At 40.4% G+C, this 23027-nt stretch overlaps 1 protein-coding gene and 1 long non-coding RNA gene across 4 annotated transcripts in view; one reads left to right on the forward strand and one right to left on the reverse strand.

The window, feature by feature from the left end:
* cmc1 (C-x(9)-C motif containing 1) overlaps positions 1-23027 on the forward strand; it is a 77857-nt gene that overhangs the window by 50713 nt on the left and 4117 nt on the right. For 2 of the 3 annotated variants that reach the window (XM_043689496.2, XM_043689495.2), the window contains exon 3: positions 9770-9860. In XM_043689496.2, coding sequence (XP_043545431.1) covers positions 9770-9860 — 91 coding nt within the window. Of the gene's footprint in view, positions 1-6401; positions 6776-9769; positions 9861-23027 lie in introns of those variants that run through there. The other variant, XM_087986928.1, reaches the window with a different exon arrangement.
* The window catches only part of LOC122549669 (uncharacterized), a 49273-nt gene continuing 36355 nt past the window's right edge, over positions 10110-23027 (reverse strand). Inside the window, exons 3-4 of the long non-coding RNA XR_006311633.2 lie at positions 12316-12368; positions 10110-10153 (exon numbers count right to left, since the gene is read on the reverse strand). This is a non-coding gene — a long non-coding RNA (uncharacterized LOC122549669). The remainder of the gene's footprint in view (positions 10154-12315; positions 12369-23027) is intronic.

Genomic DNA, 23027 nt, shown 5'->3' on the forward strand with positions numbered 1-23027 from the left:
ACACTGACTCTTGTGGAACGCTACTTGTCACTGGTTGCCATCCTAAGAAAGACCTTTTTATCCCCACTCTCTGTTTTTGCCATGATAACACCATGGGTCACGACTCAGCAGCCTCCTGTGCAGCACCTTGTCAAAGGCCAGGTAGATAACATCCATTGGCTCTCCTTGGTCTAACCTGTTTATTATTTTCTCAAGGAATTCTAACAGATTTGTCAGGCATGATGAAACCACGTTGACTTTGCTGTATTTTACCATACACTCCCAAATATTCTGAAATCTCATCCTTCACAATGAACTCCAAAATCTTACCTACGACTAAGATTAGGCTAATCGGCCTGTGATTTTCCATCTTTTACCTTGCTCCCTTTTTAAACAGGGGTGTCACATTAGCAATTTTCTAGTCCTCTGGGATGCTCCCTGACTCTAGTAATTCCTGAAATATGATCACTAACACCGCCACTATCTCTTCAGCTGTCTCCTTTAGAACTCTGGGATGTAGTCCATCTGGTCCAGGTGATTTATCCGCCTTCAGACCTTTTAGTTTTTCTAGCACATACTCCTTGTTGATATATTGGCATTGATGGCAGTCCAGAAAAGGTTCAATAGGTTGATTCTGGCTATGGAGAGATTTTCTTATGAGAAGACATTGTGAGACAACCTTATTGAAATATAGCGGAGGTTGACAGTGGATTCAGAGGATGTTTTACCTTTTTGGAGGTGCTAGGACCAGAGGGCATAATCTCTAAAAGTAAAGAGTTACCCATTTAAACAAAGATGAGGAGGAGTTTCTCAGGATAGTGAATCTGTGGAATTATGTATAGCACAGAGCTATCAAGCGCAATCGTTAAAACTATTCAAGGCTGAGATTCACAGAATTTTAATTAGAAAGGGAATCCCAGGTCTGGGGAAAGTGCAAAAAAGTGGCACTGAGGATTGATCAGCCGTGATCTCAATGATGGCAGAGCTGCGGCCTTGTTGCATCGAATGGCTTACTTCTGATCATCTAGTTTAACACATTTAAGGAAAAAGTTGTGCCATTGTTGGCAGCTTGATTTACAAATGCCCATCTGTAATTATTTTGCAGAATATATATTACCTTAATTTTTGGTGTTCATAACTAGGATAAGTGTTTTTTAAACCCTGCCATGCCAAATTCCCAAATCTTCTGTATATTTTTGCCTTTATGGACTCAGTCTATGCCCTTCTTATTATCACACTCTTGATTTTGCTTGGGAACCTTGTGAACAGTCTCCTCCCCTTCCTGTTAATATGTCATTGTCATCTCTCATTACTTCGTCCTTGTGAACTTTGTCAGGCCTAATTGTTTTGCCAATTCATCATTACTCCTTTGCCATTCTCCTCTCCGAAGCTGGTCAAGTCTCAAATGTCCTATTGTGATGAAAGGTGTGTGATTTATACATATTTATATACTTACATAGATTAATATATTTATTATTTTGAGAGTTTGGAATTCAAAATAGTGGCATATGTTGGTTACATGTGTGAAAGTTCTTTTTGCAAGAATAATTGAATTGCTTTCATGTTCCTGCAGAGAAACTGTTGTGAGTCAGTTAAGTAACCGAGAGATCGGATGTACTTTGTCTGGATTTGAATCCCTATGAATTGATGGTGTGGGGAAATAAGTTGAAAATTTTGTTATATTATATTTTTTAAGATTATTTCTTCTTTTGTTTAATAAACTTCTGGTGTTAAAGAAACTATGCAATTACATGCAATGCTGTTTCAGGTACCTACCACCACGTTAACTCCGAAAAAGTCAATCAAGCCAGATTTCATTCTGGGATCTGACTTGTCCACTCACACCATTAAGTGGGATCATTATCTGACTGATGCACCTGTGGTTGCCATCTGTATCTCTCAAAGCATTCTCCATGGTGCCTATCTGGCAGCAGTCTCTATTTTCTTATGAACTTCAAACCAAATGGCCCATTTCCTCTGTCTCGCTGACATATCCACATATCTTCCCTTCACATTTCACCAAGTCTTCACTGCTGTCTTAGACTATCTGTTGAGTAACAATCAATTAGTTCTTCAGTTTCCTGTCAATGAATTAAATTTGGCTGATAGGTGGCAATACTGTCCGTGTATCTCCTGGTGTTTCTGACTCGAAAACTGTTGCAATGGAGGTTGTGACCCTTATCATTGAATTGCAGCTTCATCTGGTCTCTGTCTGATAGTGTCTTTTCCTTCAAAGACCTTGCGTCATTCCACCCCGTTTCACTTCTTTAAAATCTTTTCTCTTTTGCATGCTCCCAAAACTCCAGGCGCATCTTCAATATGTTTTGACTTTTCTTCCACCAACTTCCCCTTACGATCATCTCCTCATCTTCATTGATTTCAATCGCCATTTCAACTTACCTTACCACCTCCTAATTTTACAGTTTTCTCTGTTAACTCTGCCATGCATCTGTACAAACACCTTAATCACAGATACAGTTGCTCCAGTCACATACACCCTCTTCAAATGTATGTCTGGGCGCTCTCCTGGAAAAAAAAGGACTTTTCCCAAGTCACTTGCAAGCTTCTAACTGTCTAGCTTTTGGTCCTTTTTTTTGTTATCCACAAACATTTGCTTTATTCCATCTGCAATGCCTGTGTGCAGAGCAAAATTCTTACTTCCTCCCACTCTGTTGTACCCCTAACGTGACCCTGCCTCTTTGCACTGCTGTGTTCACAAGACACAGGTAAAACTCATCTGCTACAAAGCTGACTTGACCATGCACCTCTTGATCTGACTGGATCACATCAAACACTCTGGGGCTGTGCTGTCTTCAGCAGAATCCATTCAATATTTCAGGACTATCCTGAATAAAAAGACAGACCCTGGCTTCCTTTCTCCATTGTAAACTGTCCCCCTCAATCACATGCCCCTTCGCTTCAGAATCAAATACAAGCAGTGCATTTACTCTATGCCACTAAAATTGAGACCATCTATTTAAATGGCTCTGCTGCATGTCCCTTTGCCATATCCACCAAGCCAAACATCAAGCTCCTCTCCTTTTTCCTCGTGTCACTTGCAACCTCTAAGATTCAACTTGACTAAAACACATTTACTCTGATCACCCATTTTCCTCATTGAGCTAATTCCTGTTTGCCTTACTTTAATTTAGAAGTCATGCTTTTAATAAATCTATTTTTTATAAGTCCTTTTTCATCCCATCTCTGCAATTTCCACTGACCTTATATACTACTCTGAAATTCTGTTCCTCTGACTCTGTCATACGCTTTATTCCTCAACCTTTGGCCCATCATTGATGACAGACCCATCTTCTGCATGGATGTTATTATTTATAATGCCCTCCCTAAACTCTTCTTTATTTAAAAACTTTGTCAAAACTTAAATCTTTGGCGAATCTTATGATTGTCTCCCTGCTACCTTAATTTTGTTTTTTAAATTGACAATTGTGGGAACAGAATCTGTACCTCCTGTGTGCAGCAAGGAAATTGGTATGTGGTGGCCTTTTTTGCACTGATATTATTTTACAAGTATAACTTGTGAAACCACTCCACTATACGTGAATTAGTGGTTGAATCTGTAAATGCTCCCTGCCCAAATTCTGGCTGAGTATGAATATAATCTTGAGAATTATACTGTTTCAATGCTGTCAGAGTGTATCTGTCGATTGTCACTGTTTTGAAATCATTCTAAGTATTTTCTTATATTTAGGCTGAAGATCCAAAATGGGAAAGAATTGTTTTATTTCGTATGTGTGAAATATTAAAATTGAATCATCATATTTAAACATAGCTAAGTAATTTTGTAAGCAGTTGCCAACAGGCTTGTGCCTCAGACTTCAATGCTGTTTGGCTACACATTGAGGAGAAATTGAGGAGTACAGATGCTGGAGATCAGAGTCGAAAAGTGTGGTGCTGGAAAAGCACAGCAGGTCAGGCAGCATCCAAGGAGCAGGAGAGTCGATGGTTTGAGCATAAGCTCTTCATTAGCAATGAGGGGATGGCCAAAGGGGTCTGAGAGATAAATGGAAGGGGGTTAGGCTGAGGGGAAGGTAGTTGGGAATGCGATAGATGAAGGTGGGGTGGGGGGTGGGTGGGGTGGGGGGGGGGGTTGAAGGTGATAGGTCGGAGAGGAGGGTGAGGCAGATAGATGGGAAGGAAGATGGACAGGTAGGACAGATCAAGAGGGCTGTGCTGAGTTGGAAGGTTGGATCTGGGATAAGGTGGGGGGAGGGGAAATGAGGAAACTGGTGAAATTGATATTGATCCTGTGTGGTTGGAGGTGTCAAGGTGGCAGATGAGGCATTCTTACTCCAGGCGTTTGATGGCTAGAGTTTGGTGATGGAGGTGGCCCAGGACTTGCATATCCTTGGTGGAGTGGGAGGAGAAGTTAGTGTTCCACCACAGGGTGGTGGGGTAGTTTAGTGCGTGTGTTCCTCTGAAACATTCCGCAAGTTGGTGTCCTGTCTCCCCGATGTAGAGGAGATCACATCGAGAGCAATGGACACAGTAGATGGTGTGTTTGGAGGTGCAGGAGAATCTGTCGGATGTGGAAGGCTCCTTTGGGGCCTTGGACAAAGGTGAGGGGTAGGTGAGGTCACAGGTTTTGCACTTCTTGCGGTGGCAAGGAAAGGTGCCGGGAGTGGAGGGTGGGTTGGTGGGGGGGACATGGACCTAACAAAGGAGTCGCGGAGGGAATGGTCTCTGCGGAACATAGCTAGGGGTGGGGAGGGAAGTACATCCTTGGTGTGGGGTCTGCTTGTAGGTAATTGAAATGGTGGAGGTGATGCATTGTATCCAGAGGAAGGTGAGGACGAGGAGAGATCTGTCTTGTTGTGATTGGAGGGGTGAGGTTCAAGGGCAGCGGTGTGGGAAGTGGTGAAGATGTGCCCCAGCCCACCCCCTCCCATTTATCTCTCAGTCCCCTTGGGCCACCCCCTCATTCCTGATGAAGAGCTTATTCTTGAAATGTCGACTTTCCTGCTCCTTGGATGCTGCCTGACCAGCTGTGCTTTTCCAGCACCACACTTCTAGGCTACATATCTAGGCTAACCTCATTGTCTTACAATGTTTCATCCTGAAGCAAGCTTTCTACCTCTTATTCTGTCTGTCACCAAAGCTGCTGGTTACCACATCCGGCTTAGTATTCACTTAATGTCCTCCCAAACTACTACTGCTGCTGAAACCATTACTGTGCCCTAATTGACCTTGAAGAACTAAAATGCATTCTCGTCAGCCTTTATCCTTCACATAGTACGATTCTTTGTATAAATTCCTGTGCATTTATTATTCCCTGAAGTCCTGCATAGTCATTTTCATCTACTTTTATTGGGACCTGTGTCCCAGTGAGTCAACTTCAAGATCCTTGTTTTCAAATCTTTCTACTTTGTCTCAGTTGTACAATCTTTGCCAGCCACGTAAAATGGTCAATATTCTGCAAAAAACATTTTTAAAAACTTGTTCTTTGTGCTATTGTCTTCAAAATTCTTTTACTTAATACTTGGTGTTTACCGCTTTCCCCTTGTGAACACACTTCTATGAATTTTGCATGAGAAGTAATAACTTATTTTTTAGATAAGTTATTAAAAATAATAATAATCCAGTGCATTTTTTTTTCATGCATCCAGCACTATAAGTGAGGATCAGAGGAAGTGCGGTTAGTATAAAGCCAGTCAGGTAACCGAATTTCCAGTAGTTTTCCCAAATTTCCAAGGTATGATCAGGTAGGTACAAACTGTCAGTTTGGTACTGCATTTAAAAAAAAATTCACTTTCATATTTTGTAAGATTATCCTTGTAGCAGACTGAATGAATGATGTATTTAATGGCATATTCCGTTCCCTCTTGGTGAAAGAAATAGATATTAAGTTTCAAATTATAAAGGAAAAAACATGTTCCCTTCGTTGTAAATAATGCACTTGCAGCTGGTTGATATTTTTAAACTGTCAACGCCATGCAGGAAATTAGTTCTTATCAAATCGTAACCTTGCATGTGAAATAAATTCCATATTTCACACATTTGAATTAATATGTAAATTGTGTATTTTTATAGCCCATGTATATTAAATATTGTATTTTAAATTAGGAATTGTGGATTTTTATTAAATTTGACACCTAAAAGAAAGCAATGACTTGTCTGGTGTTGTAGTTGGAGTTCTGTTTTGGTAAATAATATCAGGTACAGGTGAGACGTAAATTTAAAGAAAGGGAAATTTATATCAAGAGCTACTTACAAAAGCTTTCGTTGCTTTAAATTGAATCGAAAGATCTGTAATTAACAGTAAATGACACTAGGGGACAATAGAATGGAAGAATATTGTTTTTCATCATTATCCCAATGTCAGAACTTTATCCTGACTGAATTGAATTTCCTTCTGTTTGTAATACTGGTTGAAAATTACTGTATAATAATGGTTGCTAATTCTTGCTTTCCTTCATTTCAGTGAAAATGAGAAACTAGCAGTAAATCTTGCAAAGACTTCCAGACAATGATGATTTTTTGGTATCTCCAAGTAGCCATTCTCACGCAAAAGTCTATACAATGAGTGTGGATCATAGCTATGGTTGTACACTCCTGCTTGAGCTTTTTTTAAATTGGATGAATTTTACAAACTCTTTAAGAAAAATGTCTTGATCACACAAATAACTTCACGTTGTTCAATACTCCTCTGGTATGGTCACCAAAAGGAGGTGACCAACAAAAGGAACTTGAGGAAACTGGCAAAAAAATCAGCCTGCTCTGTTTGTTACTCCTCCATTTATTTCAATGTCAGAGGTCCAGAATAGATTGCCTTATTCAGGTAAATTTGGATGAAATTAGGAGAAGTGTAAGAAGGAAAGAAGCAATAAGAACACTGTTAGTAAATGACATGGAAACTACATGATTTGTTAGCATTCTTTATTAATCAGACAGCAATTAATTTGCTGGATTTTAAATTGGATTAACATGGAGTGTATAATCTTGGTAATTGGTTTACAGTCTTGTTGCATCTTCAAGCAAACGAATTATCAGATTACTGAAAAAATCTAATTAAAAGCCTCTTGTTAAACAAGTGACAAAACATTGATAATAGCTAATTTAAGGCTTAAAATCTGCTGTTGGCATATACACAGTATTAACTAGGTCATTAAAAGTTTTATAATATTGTCTTTCCAAGTATGAAAATTGAATCAGATGGGTAATTCAATGTTAGTGCATGTATTTGCACAAAGAAGACACTAGAACAAATATGCGAAAGGAATGATTGATTGTGGATGTACGTTACATAATTATTGTTAATTCAAAGTTGTTTTTGCATGAAACATCATTTGAATTATTCAGTAGTTCAAGGTCCACAAGTTGATTAAATAATGCAGGAGGTTTTTTTATTACACTGTCCAAATTTGAGCTAAAGGATAATTCAAAATATGTAAATTCTGTATTTATGAGCTTTGACTCGTGACTTTTTAACTGACCACATAAATTGACTTAAAATGCATTTCCCAACAAAATGAAAATACCCTAAAATATAAGAAATAATGTGAATTTTATTTTAATGTTAAAATGAATTTGTATGCTTTCATTTATTTAACCATTCAAAGATGTAATGGAATTTTTAAGAGATAAGTTAATGTGGAAATTGGGGGATGTTGCAGATATGTACTCGACGGCTCTCCTGAGGACTAAATGTGTCACCAAAGTGACAAAGAATTGGTTCAAACAGTTGCTAGGGAAGAGGATTGGAGTTATTTTCTGGGGAACAATGTTTCTGTTGACTATTGAAAACAGTGTAGGCATTGAGGTTGCTGATGCTGTGGAGATAGCTATTATCAGCAACCTGTTTTCAGATAATTTATTTTCTGATGATATCTCTGGAGGCAGCTTGTAGGTGAGAAATCATAGGGGCCAAGAATAAATCCTTGGGAAACACCTGAGGTAATGGTATGGGATCAAAAAGAGAAACTATTGTAGGTGACACTCTTGAGTATGGCTTATGATTAGCTTAGATGAGAACCAGCTATGCATCAATCCACACAGCTGGATGATGTTGAAGAGACTTTGCAGAACAATGCTGTAGTCAACTGTGTCAATGTCTGTAGGCAGATGGAGGACGATGAGGAGGCTTGTTTACCTTTTTTACAGTTACACAAAATGTCATTTGCACCTATGAGATTCAATTCTGTACCATGGCATGAGCAACACTAGAAAGATTGATTGGAGGTATTCAATCATTGAGTTCCAAGGGAGATGCATTTGGATTTTGCAGATGCTCAAAGACTTTGAAGAGGAAATGAAGTTTGAAGTGGGGCAGTAATACGTAGGAACAGTAGGCTCAAATATTAAATTGGAAGTGAGGGATGGTTATGACATGTTTTTAAAAAGGGGGAATAGTACCTGAAGGAAGAGAGAACAATTGACTATGTAAGGTAAGTTGGGAGCCAGGAATGGAAGTTGGGTGGTCAGTAGTTTGGACAGAATAGACTGTCAGATGCAGGAGTTGGATTCCAGTTGCACAATGAATTTGGAAAGGGCATGAGGAGATAGATAAAGGTGTGAAGGTCTTATGCCTTAGAAAAAGTTTAACCCAGTGGGCTAGTAGAGTATCAATTGATTAAATGATTTTAATCTTAGTGACAACAGAATCCACAAGTTCCTTGAATTCCTTGATGTAAGAGTCAAGGAGATAGTAGAGGAGTTTAAGACTATGGTTTAGAGATTTTCTTCGTGTTCCTGGATGAAAATTAAATCGTGAGTAGTTTTGGCTGACAAGCAGTACCTGATGGTGATCCAGATGGTGGAGAGCTAAACTAGCTGTCAATCATACTTATTCAAATATCCATTCTTCATGTTTGGGAGTAGAAATAATGGCTGTACTTACAAGAATGTCCAGTGGAAAAAGAATAATGGTTTTAACAGAAAAGAGTTCATCAGTGATGAAAGCGAAGGTGTTGTTGAATATGTCAGTCGTTGTAGAAATAGTGTGGTGAATGGAGAATGAAAACACAGTTGGAATTTCGAAACTACAATCATGAGTGATTCGTGTATAAATAGTCGCCATCAAAAACATCTTTATGCAAAAGACATTAAATGATCTGGTACAAATGAAGATGTTTGTGGTTATTGTCAGAAGTGGGATGTTCAGAGGTGATTGCAGTGTTCAGCACCAGTCACGATACTGAAGCAGCCAGTGCCCATATGCAAACCAAAGGACAAAATCCTTGCTTAGGCTGATGAATGGAAAGTAACATTTATGCCACAAAAGTGCCAAGCATTTACCATGTAAACCAAGAGACTCTTGACATCATCCCTTGACATTCGATGACATTGCCATGGTTGAATCACCCAGTATTAAAATTCTGCAGATTTCTGTTGACAAAAATTGTTCTTGGTTAGCCATGTAATTTCTGTGACGGTAAGAGCAGGTCAGAACTTAGGAATTTTCTGGAAAGTAACTCTTCTACGTCAGCCCTGACCCCCACCCCCACCCCACCCATGCCTGTCCATCATCTACCTTGCACAAGTCAGTGTTGTAAAATACCTAAATCAAACTGATACTTTCCTTGAATTAATAATAGCCCCAAACAAGGACTTAGTTACCATCTAAATCAATGTAGAAGCAAAAGAAAGATTTTCACATGTTCCCTTTTTCCGAATTATAATACTTAAGGCTGCATTTGACCCATCAGCCCCTTTAAAAGTTCATCCATACACATTATCAACTTTAAGATAACATCTTAACTTATATCTGTTATAAATATCACAAGAACCAATGCATTAATATTTTGACTGACTAAAACTTCCTATGTCATTACAGCGTTTACCAAATGCTGCAAGGAGAAAGGATTTTTAATGGTTATAAAATGCAGAGAAGAAAATGCTGCACTTAAGGAATGTCTTACTTACCAGTGAGTATTATACTGTGCGATGATAGATTAATGTTTAACAATGTTATCAAGAATACTGCTTCAATATCTCACCATCATAGTAAATATATTTGTTGTGTTTTTAATACTTGCATGCAAATCTGTTATTATTTGAATCCGTTTTCCATTATACTCTGAAGAGAATGGTTGATCTTGACATCTTGTACAGGTAGTTCTCCTGTAACATGGTAGTTACGTTCCTGTGCAACACCATATTGTGGAAAATTGTACGTTATTTTCCCACAGGTCCCAATATTTATAATGTTTGGGGTGAACTGCCAAAAATATCAGTAAAAATCGAAACAAATAATAGTTAGCCTAACGCAAACAATTGCACCGTCTAAGTATATCTTGAAATCATATATTTTAATGAAATAATACAGTAAAGTTTGACACTTTAACACTAAAATCATTGACTACAGCACTGTACCTCTTCACAAATCTCTTCACCAGAAAGTGCACATGCTGACTGATCACGTGATGCTGATGCAAAAGTCCAGTTCTCCTCAAGACTCCCCCCTCCCCTGTCCCGGTTTGAAATTAAGTTCCTTTTAAATGTAGACTACAATTCCCAGTTTCAAGCTCAGTTTCAAGGCTTGTAGAACTGATTGTATTCCTGTTTTAGCTGAACACACTGAAGTTGCATTTTGCAGACAGAGGATCGTGAGGCTGTGCTTTGCTGTTCAGGTAAGTGTCAGAGATGAAATTGCATAACAGCGAACAGGAGGTAGTTTTATTTTTAAAAAGTCTGCAGTTCACTAATCCTGTTACAGCCAATTTGCATTTAGTAATCACATGTTATAGGAGAACTACCTGTGAATAGAAAAGGGATCATCCACAAAACTTAGACTGACCCCTTCTCAATCTTGGATAACATTTTATCAGAAATGCCTTACAGAATCTGCTGTAGGCTAACCACACACATTGCTACCTTCATTCCCTAGTGTATTCAGCAGATCAATATGGCTCTTTATACTAGCATAGAAAATGTGATAGCAAACTGAGATAAAATCTCCTCAACACTACTATCCGAATTAGAATATTAATTCTACTTAAAAGGCAGAATATTACATTTCCCCCTGTTGGTGAATTTGCAGGTGGGAGTTTTCCCCCATAGGCCTCTTGCAATATAGTGGTACAATGGGCACAGCTTAAGTTGGCCCACTGACCTCTGCCTTTAAGTGGCCAATTAAGGATCATTTTAAGGACCATTTCTTGGAGGCCTCTGTATTGAGGCTGGCAGAATAAGTTTATTGATAAGGGGAGATGATTGGAACATGATCCTTCTGAGGACTCAGCCAAAATGAGATTGGGGTTGTGTCTGACACTGGTTTCTTTCCAGCATCAGCCAGCCCCTTAGACTATGTCTGGCTCCTGCAGTTGAAGCACGCAACTACACAAACACCTCTTTTCGCTAATTCCCCTCCATTCCCAATCTCCAACTCCCTCTGGCCTCACCTCCGCTCCTCAATCTGAGATTTTCATACTTGACATGGTCTTGGTAATTACACCCTGAGGATTATTTGCAGGCCTATTCCTGTCCACTGATGTTTGTGGCACTACTAAGACTACAGAGTTGAAGTCAATTAGATTGGCTGACAACTCTATTGAGGTGTGACTTCCTTCCCATGGGAAGGCTGGAAGTCCTATCTGCCAACCAATTAACTCTTTGAAGTGTCAAATTACTGTGGAGCAGCCAGTTTAGCTGATGATGCATTCTCCCTGTTTCTTGTGTGGCAGCCTGGGAAACACCTAGCTCAACAGTCTCAACTTGTACGTATCTCAGAAGTATAGTACATTGCATTCTTTATACCAGAATACTCCTGGAAGGGCTGAAGCCAGAAGCTGTATCCTCCTGCATGTTCCTGGATGGATCACAGCAGAGTGGTTCAATTACTAAATTAGTAATCCAAATGCCTGGATTAATACAGTGGAGATGTGAGTTCAGTCACAACAATGATGGCACATTTTGCGCAGTTAACCCTGTAAATCCTCTTCACTACCGTTTCACAAAATTGGGACAATTGTCCCACAGACTGGACCATGAACAATATGGTGAGAAGTTTTGAATCTAAAGGCACAGACACCTCTGTCATCATTCTTTGGTTTTGGCCTGTGCATCAGCAGGATAGAGCCCCCCCCCCCCCCCCCCCACTCACCAAGATGAAAGTGCAGTGGTATTCAGTCAGGAGGATGTGGCAAACAGTCCTTATGAGAGATATCCAATCAGGAAAGGGTGCCCATAAATGAGACATACCCCTCTCCAGTCTTTCACACTGAAGCCCAAGCCAGCATATGTGCCAGGCATCTGACCCATTGCCCACTTATTCTGGCCAAACATTGGTGGCTGGGTGGGGTGTGGTCCTTACATGCTCAGGTTGGGGAGTGAAATGTACACAGCAAGGAAGGCGCCCACAGAATTTAACAGACCACCCACCTGCAGAAGACTACGAAGTTCTGTCACATGACACTTCAAATCTTGTCCACTGTCTGCAAAACAAAAGTCAGGAGCGCGATGGAATACTTCTGATTTGCCCAGATGAGGTCAACTCTAATAACTTTCGCGAAGCTCTATAAAAGCAAAATTGGCACACCATCTATCACCTTAAACATTCATTTTCTCCAACACCAGCACACAGTGACAATAATGTTTACCATCTGGATGATGAACTGCTATAACTCCATATTCCTTCAACAGAAAATTCCGAATCCATAACATTAATCAACTAGAAGAATAAGGACAGCAGATCCATGAGAACACCACAAACTGCACGTTCCCCATCTAGTCACAATCATCTTGGAAATATATTGCCAATTCTTCACTGCCTACTGCTATTGTCAGCAACTCAAATGCTCTGTGAATGAGGATTAAAAAATAATCCAGACACTGTTCTAGGACATGTGACAAACATTCTTGCCATTCTGCAGCAACCAACTAGTTGCTTCTGGGTACTGTTTATGAGTAGATAGGCTAGCATTGTTGTTTGTAAGCTATATTTAAGAGTGCATCTTCAATTTTCTGAAGCAGATATGGGGCAGTTCCAGATCAGATCATCTGGATCTGAAGACTGATACCCCTTGTGAGTAGTCCATTCCTTTTAAAAGCTCTCATCCCCAAGGCTGGAGCCTTTTACACAGACAAAGAAAGATGACTGTATTTGATTAGACTTCCCTTAGGTCCCTAATTCAACTAAGCACCAGAGGTTGAAAAGAAACAAACTGCTCCAGTTCCCAAACCTTCATTGTTCCCAGTGCAAGGCCAGAAGTCTTCATGCACTGATGTTGCCCAACAATAAGTGTGGTATAAACAAATGTATAAAATGGCTTTAGAGAACACAAATATGATTGTAGGCATTTGAGACTTGAGTTTATGTACAAGATTCAAGGCTTTAATGTGGATTTTAGCTGAGGCCGGTCTGAGATCAGAGTCCTTTCTCTACATTCTATGAGGAACCTAAGTGTATTCATTTGGGTTTTCAGATTTTCGATGGTTTATAGCAGCACACTCTGAATTTATTCTCGTAACTCTTACTGACCCAGACAGTCTTCTATTTTGTGTGGCTTTTTTCTTTGACTAGCACCTGTTGCATGGACTGAAAGGAAGAGGTAGGTAGAGGACATTATTTTGGAAACTAAAAATGTTTTCAAACTAAGTTGTCCTTCTGAGCAATGATGCACCCACTTGATCTTTTCCAGATCTGTATGTTCTGCATTCCTTGTTGCAGCACAAAGTCATTTCTATTTTACGCACTAAAATTATGCAATCTGTCAGTGAGAATAGCCGTGGAAATTTGGCCACTCGGTACTATAGATCAAAATAAAAAAATGGATTGTTATTATACAGCACTTGTCAAATACAAACTATTCATCTAAGTTAGATTTTCATCCAACCTATCCAGGTCTTATTAGGTACAAATCCATGTCTCACAGGTGAAAGGACTACTGTTCCAGTGACACACCCAGTTCATGTGAAGGATGGATTTAATACATTAGTCTTTCTCCTGATGCTATTTGGAAAATAAATTGAAAAATAATTTTTCTTCATTATGTTAAAGATGTTTTGAGTGTCCTTCTCCCTTGCTCCTTTCATGCGCAAAACTAAAATTTGTCGAAGATTATAAGCAATTACCTAATAACTTGAAAAGACTTGTGACCACTCTTGCTTCCAGTCTAGTCTTATTGAGGTGGCTGATGTTTAAATTAGTGGGAGATAGTGAGAACTGCAGATGCTAGAGAGTCAGAGCGGATAAAGAGTGAAGCTGGAAAAAAGCACAGCAAGGAGAAAGTGAGGACTGCAGATGCTGGAGATCAGAGCTGAAAAATGTGTTGCTGGAAAAGCGCAACAGGTCAGGCAGCATCCAAGGAGCAGGAGAATCGACCTCAGGTATAAGCCCTTCTTCAGGAATGAAGTGTGCCAAGCAGGCGAAGATAAAAGGTAGGGAGGAGGGACTTGGGGGAGGGGCGTTGGGAATGCGATAGGTGGAAGGAGGTTACGGTGAGGGTGATAGGCCGGAGAGGGGGTGGGGACGGAGAGGTCAGAAAGAAGATTGCAGGTCAAGAAGGCGGTGCTGAGTCAGAGGGTCCTTCCATATCCGCCACAAATTCACCTGCACCTCCACACACATCATTTACTGCATCCGCTGCACCCGATGTGGCCTCCTCTACATTGGGGAGACAGGCCGCCTACTTGCGGAACGTTTCAGAGAACACCTCTGGGACACCCGGACCAACCAACCCAACCACCCTGTGGCTGAACACTTTAACTCCCCCTCCCACTCCACCAAGGATATGCAGGTCCTTAGCCTCCTCCATCGCCAGACCATGGCAACATGACGCCTGGAGGAAGAGCACCTCATCTTCCGTCTAGGAACCCTCCAACCACGAGGGATGAATGCAGATTTCTCCAGCTTCCTCATTTCCCCTCCCCTCACCTTATCTCAGTCCCAACCCTCGGACTCAGGACCGCCTTCTTGACCTGCAATGTTCTTCCTGACCTCTCCGCCCCCTCCTCCTCTCCGGTGTATCACCCTCACCTTAACCTCCTTCCACCTATCGCATTCCCAACGCCCCTCCCCCAAGTCCCTCCTCCCTACCTTTTCTCTTAGCCTGCTTGGCATACCCTCCTCATTCCTGAAGAAGGGCTTATCCATAATCATCGATTCTTCTCCTTGGATGCTGCCTGATCTGCGCTTTTCCAGCAACACATTAAAAAGCACAGCAAGTCAAGCAGCATGAGAGGAGAAGGGGAGTCGACATTTCAGGTTGGAACCTTTCATCAGCACTTAGGGAGGGGAAGGGGGTGTGAAATAAATAGAGGGAGGGGGTGGGCTGAGGGAAGGGTGGGAGGGATGACAATAGGTGAATGCAGGTAGGAAGTGGCTGTGATTGGTCAGTGGGAAGGGTGGAGCGGATAGTATGGAAGGAAGATCGATAGGTAGGGTCAGGTTAAGGGGGGGGGGGGGCGGGGTGGAGAGGGAGGGCTGGGTCTCGACTGAAGTGGGAGGTGGGGAGATTTGCAAACTGCTGAATTCTACGTTAAGGCCGTATGGTTGTAAGCTCCTGAGGTGGGAGATGCAGTGTTTCCTCCAGTTTGCATGTGGCCTTGAGGGTGGAGGAGGCCCAGGATGAATATGTTGTCGGGGCCCTTGAGAGTTGAAATGGCTGGCAACTGGAAGGTAGGGTTGATTGGAATGTACGGACCATAAATATTCCTTGAACTGGTTCCCAAGTTTGCGTTCGGTCTCTCCAATGTACAGGAGATGCACGCAAATCTCTGCTGACATAGAATGATTCTTTGGGGTTTTGGACGGAGGTGACGGGGAGGTGTGGGGTCAGGATTTGCACCTCCCTGCTGCTATCGAGGAAGGTTCCAGGTGCAGAGGCGGGGTTGGTGGGGAGTGTAGACCTAACGACGGAATCACGGAGGGAATGGTCCCTATGAAAAGTGAATAAGGGTGGGGAGGGAAATACTATTTTGGTGGTGAGGTTAGACTGCTGGTGGCAGAAATGGTGGAGGATGATGCATTGAACTTGGAGATTAGTTGTGGAATTCAAGGACCTGGGGCACTGTGTCCTTGTTGTGGTTGGGGGGTTGTTGTTTGAGGGCAGAGGTGCAAGAAATGGAGGAGATGTGGTGGAAGGCATTGTTGATAATTGCGGTCCTTGAAGTAGGAGAACATCTGGGATTTCCTGGAATAGAATTGCTTAGCTTGGGACTGAAACTTTAACGCAGTCAGGGATTCACTGTCACTACCCAGCTATGATATTTCTAATAGTAGCTAACATGAACATGCATCTCTTTGAAATATTATTGAGTTATGAAAAATAGAAATTGCAATCCTTTTGCACTCACTCAAAGAAAAAGAATATGGCGATAGAGTATGAGAATGTAAATGAAACTAAGAATTTTGATTTGGGGGAAGACTATCTTGGCAATTAAGAATTTCAATTTGAACTAATGATTTGGAGATGCTGGTGTTGGACTGGGGTGTACAAAGTTAAAAATCACACAACACCAGGTTATAGTCCAACAGGTTTAATTGGAAGCACACTAGCTTTCGGAGCGACGCTCCTTCATCAGGTGATTGTCAATCACCTGATGAAGAAGCGTCACTCCGAAAGCTAGTGTGCTTCCAATTAAACCTGTTGGACTATAGCCTGGTGTTGTGTGATTTTTAAGTTTGAACTAACTGCACTAGAAGTGGCTCCCAGAATCTGGACATATCGACATAATCACCACTATTGTGAGAACTGTTCACTTACATCTGAGAAGTTTCTTTTGTAATGAGATTAAATATAGTAGTGTAGATGAGCAATGATAAGAATAAACGGATAGGCTGGATTTTGTCAAGAGAACAATAGGAGGCTATCAGTGGTGTTAATATGCAGAAAATTGGACAGCAATTTTCAGCAACCATACATACATAGTTAAATGTGAAAATCAGGCAGTAGCTGTCACAGGTACAATGTCCCTCCATAAGCTTTGCTCTGACATTATTTCATTAAATGACTCACTATTGAATTACATAGCCGACAAAGTTATGGCACTTTAGCATTTGATACACACTAAACGTGCCAGAGAAAAGGTTAGCAGGTATCTGTTCAAATGTTAGTGCTTTTTTTTTAATGAACAGTGTGACTAGCTCTAACTATTGACAAACAAATTCTCCAACACGGAAAATTAACTTTTGTAAGTGTGGAGTCTCATTCCTTCAGATTTCAACTATTGCAATTTTTTTTTAGATTACCTTTTCCATCATTCTTGTGTGGATGTGGGTGTCACTGGCCAGGCTGGCATTTGTACCTCATACCTTGTTGCCCTTGAACTGATTGGGTTACAAAGGCCATAACAGTAGGTAGTTAAGAGTCAATCATATTGATGTGAATGCGGAATCCCATGTAGGCCAGACCTGGTAAGAGGTGGCAGAATACCTTCCCTAAAAGGACATTAGTGACCCAAATGGGTTTTTGCATAATTGACTTTGCTTCCATGGTCAAGATCAGACTTATGATTCCTAACTATTTAGAATTCAAATTCCAGCATCTGCTGTGGCAGACAGGCAGACACAAAGTTGGGATAAAGGGGGCATTTTTAAGATGGCAACCTGTAACTAGTGGAGTGCCAGAGGGATCACTGCTGAGGGGGCTTAATATATTTACAATACATATTAATGACTTGGAATGACAGAAGTGAATGTACTGTCGCCAAATTTGTGGAATGACACAAAAATAGGCAGGAAGGCAAATAGTAAGGTTGACACATAGAGTCTTGCAGAGGGACCCACAGATTAAGATTGGGAAAAGTCTTGGCAGATGAGATACAATGTGGGAAAATGTGAGTTTATGCACTTTGGCAGGAAGAAGAACCAAAGTATTTGCAATGTAGAGAGACTACAGAAATGTAAGGTTCTTGTGCATGAATCGCAAGAAGCTGACGTCCAAGTTCAGCAGATAATAGAGAAGGCAAGCAGGCTGTTAGCCTTTATTTCAAGGGAATAGAGTATAAATATAGTCAAGCTTTTTTAAAACCACACAAAGCACCTGGAAAACTGTGAACAGTATTCTCTTCTCTCAAGAAAGATATATTGGCATTGGTGACAGTCCAGAGAAGTTTCACTAGGTCGATTCAGAGTGTGGGAGGGATTTTCTTATGAGGATTAGTTGAATAGGCTGGGCCTGTATTTACTGGAGTTTAGAAGAATGAGAGGAGACCTTATTGAAACGTATAAGATTCTGAGGGGGCTTGATAGGATCAATGAAAAGAAGTTGTTGGTCCCTGTGAGAAATCTAACACCAAAGGGTATGATCTCAATGTTAGGGGTTACCCATTTTGGATAGAGAATCTGTGGAATTCTTTACTGCAGAGAACTGTAGAGACTTGTTCATTGAAAATCTAATTCAGCTCTTCAAATATATTTAATCAGTAAGAGAATTAAGGGAAAGTGGAGTTAAGAGTTATTGAGTCAGCTGTGATCTTATTCAGGACAGAACAGACTTAATTGGCCTATGTAGTATGGTCTTGTGATGAGATTCAAACTCTGATCCCCAGAATATTAACCTCAGTCTCTAGATTACTGTTTCAGTGACATTATCATTAAATCACTGTCTCCCCTTAAGTTATCTCATAGATTTCTTTAAGGTGGACAAACATGAGGCTGGAAGAACACAGTAAGCCAGGCAGCATCAGAGAGTGGAGAAGTCAACATTTTGAGTATAACCCTCCTTCAGGACTGAAGAAGGGTTATACTTGAAACGTTGACTTCCCCATTTCCTGATGCTGTTTGGATTGCTGTGTTCATCCAGCCTCCTGTTTGTCTACTTTGGATGCCAGCATCTACAGTTTTTCTTTGTCTCTAACTTTGATTTCTTTGAGCCTGTATTTGCTTTCTGTGCATGATTTTGTAGAAAATGAAACATTCTAACTTTAGTTTTCTAGTTCAGCTTTTGCATTCTGCATTCACTTTAGAGGAGACACATTGTTGCTTGACTTGCTCATATGGTGGCAGAACCACTGCAGAGCTGCTGCACTATTTAAGCTGTCTAATGTCTACCAAGATTCTGAGATTAAGTGTAAGTATAATGAAGAGTGAGCACCAATCATTCTTCATTGATGTAAAAAAAAATCCAGATAGTAGTTTTCCATAAAAACGGAATCGTTTTAGTTTCCTCAGAACTAAACGACAGTACAGGGACTATTTCTGCTTGTAAAGTTAAGAACTCTATTAGGAATTTCTCCTATTATGAGTGGGTTTGATGGCAGTGACTATGAAAAGATTACTTCATCTGGTTGTGGAATCATTAATTTAAAATTAACATTGTGAGTTTGATAGATGATAGTAGAGACTCTCTTTACAGAACTCACGCTTCACTCATGGAATACTTTGTCCCTGTCGAGACCATTGTATTTTATTGAAACGTTGTCATTTGAAGCACAAAAATAGAATGGTGTTTTTCCCTTTAGGATTTTTCTTCATTAACAAAGAGCTTTTAACCATTTTCCCTACATTTTAAATTCTGTGCTTGAATTGTATGCTGATTAGAATTACACATTTACTTCATGTACAATCTGCTAAATGCATATTTCTGGTTTGCAGTTCACCAGGCTAAAGGTTAAAAATACTGAACTTATAAATCCTGGTTAGTTCTGAAATTTTATGTTGAGAGGTTTTAAAAAGTGTGAAAAATGTAACTGCTTTCAATCACATGAATAGTAAAGGCTTTGTAAAAAGGTTAACCAGGTGTGAGACAGTAAGGAGAAAATGTATGAAATTTCTATTGTCTGCAAATGGCCAGAAATGAGAAACTTTCACTTTGCATACAGAATCCAGCAAAGGAGCATTGCCAGTGTCAAAAGAGGTTGAAGTGTGTGATGCAACTTTGATATGGTGTGAAACCCAACGTATGCATTTTTTCTCTTTGTCTGTTCAAAACTATGTTGCTATTAAAATCAGATTTTCTTATTTACAACCAGTTTTTGAGAAATAGCTTTTCATTATGTACTATACTGTGCCTGTGTTTTCTGTGGATATATTATATACTACACAAAATAATTGATAATAAGATTTCTCAACAATGTTTTTGATGGTAGTTTTGTTCTCTTCTACCCTGCAGACCTGCATGAATTTTAAGTCAGACAGGAATATTGAATTTGAAGTATTCTGAGATCAAGTCTAATGTGGCAAAATCCAAAATATGGCTCCTTCCATTCTGTGCAACAAATCAAATACTTCACAGGATTATGAATTTTTTGATTCACACACCAGCTAAACAGCAACTGTCATTTTGTTTCCCTTCTCATAGAAACATAGAAGGCGGGAGCAGGAGTAGGACATTTGACTCCCCGAGCCTGCTCTGCCACTCAATATGATCATAGTAGATTATCAAGCTCAATACCCTCATCCTGCTTTCCCTCCTACATGGCTGACCCCTTTAGCTACAAGAGCTATATCCAACCCCTTCTTTAAAATGCAATGTTTTCATCTCAACTACTTGCTGTAGTACTGAATTCCACAGTCTCACCACTCTCTGGGCGAAGAAATCTCTCCTCAGCTCAGTCTAAAAAGTTTACCCCTTACTCTTAAACTATGACCCTTGCTAAACTTGACTCCCACACTACTGGGAACATCTGGAGAAGTACCAGAGGATTGGAAAGCTGCTAACGTGGCACCCCTATTCAGAAAGGTAGGGAGTCAAAAAGCAGGCAACTATTGGCTGATCAGCCAAACATCTGTTGTTGAAAAAGTATTGGAATCAATTATTAAGGAAGCAAAATCAGAACATTTGGAAAATCATAATCTAATTAAGCAGAAGTTAACATGGCTTCATGAAAGGACAATCGTGTCTGACTAATTTCTTAGAGTTTTTCCAGGAAGTCTCAATCAGAATGGATAGAGGGGAATCAGTAGATGTCTTCTGATGGGCTTCCAGAACGCATTTGACAAAGTTCCTCACAAAAGGTTAAGTCATAAGAAAAGAGCCCACCTTGTTGGAGGTAGTATATTGGTATGGATAGAGATTTGGCTCATGGGCAGTGAACAGCAAGTGGGGATAAGGATTTTTTTTTAATCCGCGTGGTGACCTGTGAACAGTGGGGTTCCACAGGAATCATTGCTGGGATCATGACTATTTACAATAAAAACGATTTGAAGAAAGGAAACAAATGTACTGTAGCCAGATTTGCAGATGACATAAAAACAGGTGGAAAGACAGGTTATAAGTGTGATACAAACAGTTTATACAGAGGTATTCAAAATTTAAGTGGGTGAAAGGTTGGCACATGAAGTGTAAAGTGGGAAAATGTGAAGTTGTTCATTTTGGAAGGCAGAACAAAAGACAAGAATATTATTTAAATGGAGAAAAACTTATGAAAGCTGCGACACAAACATCTCCCACATATTGCAAGGGGAGTATTCCACAGGGCTTAATTCTTCTGGCATTGTGAACTTTACCAAATACAAACAATAAACTAGGAACAAAGTATTTAACTTTACCTACTATTGATCAGATCAGATTTCTTGCTGTCTATTCCTAACAAACAACAAATACAAAAATAAGGACATTACCCAGATGCTCGCACTCTCTCCCCCTCCCAGTATTACTTACTCAGTGCCTAAAGGTGCTTCCTAAGCAGCTAATCCTCTAGCCTTGTGTCAGTTTTTGAACCCTCCTGTCATCTAAGGAGCTCCACTTCTGGATTCAGTGAAGGTTTGCTCCACTGATGTCGAGCTGCTGCTGTGACTGAGCTTGTGCTGAGCCGACTGGGCTTGTGCTGGGCCTCACACCTCAGGCTTTTCTCCCCACCCCACCCCACCCCAGTTAGCTTCATTCTGCTCCTAACCTGCTGATACCCCAACTGAGTTTGGAATCTAGGACCAGAGGTCATTGTTTCAGAATGAAAGGGTGCCAATTTGAGATGACCTCTGAGATGAGCTAGAATTCTTTCTCTCAGAGCTTTGTGTGTCTTTGGAGCTCCTTACCACAGAGACCTTGGGGGCAGAGTCCTTGTGTACCTTTAAGGTTGAGATAAATTCTTGATCAGAGGGGTAATCGAGGGAAAATACTGGAAAGTGGACATGAGGAATGTTGGGTTATCCGTGATCCTATTGAATAACAGAGCAGGCACAAGGAGCCAAACAGCCTTTCTCCTGTACCTCTTTCTTATGGTCTTGTTGGTAAATGCAGTGATTTGGATTTTGTAGTTACTGGCAAAGTAATGGCACTTGTCACTATCCTTGAAGAGAGCTAACCACTAAGATCTAAACATCTTTGGCACACACTTCCCGATTCCTGATATCAATTTGAATGTGATACTAAGGGGATCTCCAAACATCCACCAGCAAGTATTACCTTAGAAAGCAAACCAGGAAGTAAAGAAAAACACTAAAATTCCTTTGCTTTTAATTTTTAAGTTGCTCTGGTATGCAAAATAAATGATTGAGACATGCATATGATGTCACAATGCAAAGTAAAATAAGATTATAAGAAACATTTAAGATGTGGATTTTCTTAAATCGTTGTGACATTGACAACAAATATACAGTTGCTCTTTCAGGGGCAGTGAAGTTGCTTAGCAGTAGTCTGAACTTAGAATTCCATAAACCCCAAGTTATACCTCATTCAGCAAAGTGTAAAGATTTTGTAAAACGTTTTTTTACAGGCAAGCTAAGAGGCTAACAGTGGCAGATTTGTCCATGTGGTGATTGCTAACTAATTGTTGTCTGGGGGCTTTTCAACAGTGCACCTTCTGGGAGAGTGCTGAATCACTAATGACATCTTCTGGATTCCCACATTCAAATGCAAATGTCTAACTCTAGAAATTCTGGTCCTCAACCGGAAACATTGACTCTGTTTCTTTCTCCATGGATTTTGTCAGACCTGCTGAGCAGTTCCAGCATTTTCTCTCTTTATTTCAGATTTATCGCATCCATTGTGTTTGTTTTTTGTTGTGAAACTTGAAAGGGTTCAGAAAAGATTTACAAGGATGTTGCCAGGGTTGGAGGATTTGAGCTACAGGGAGAGGCTGAATAGGCTGGGGCTGTTTTCCCTGGAGTGTCGGAGGCTGAGATGTTTATAAAATCATGAGGGGCATAGATAGGGTAAATAGACCAGGTATTTTCCCTGGGGTCGGGGAGTCCAGAACTAGAGGACATA

This window comes from Chiloscyllium plagiosum, unplaced genomic scaffold, assembly GCF_037043375.1.
Source record: "Chiloscyllium plagiosum isolate Xiang-an unplaced genomic scaffold, Cpla_swu_hap1 HiC_scaffold_5, whole genome shotgun sequence".
NCBI classification, from domain to species: domain Eukaryota; kingdom Metazoa; phylum Chordata; class Chondrichthyes; order Orectolobiformes; family Hemiscylliidae; genus Chiloscyllium; species Chiloscyllium plagiosum.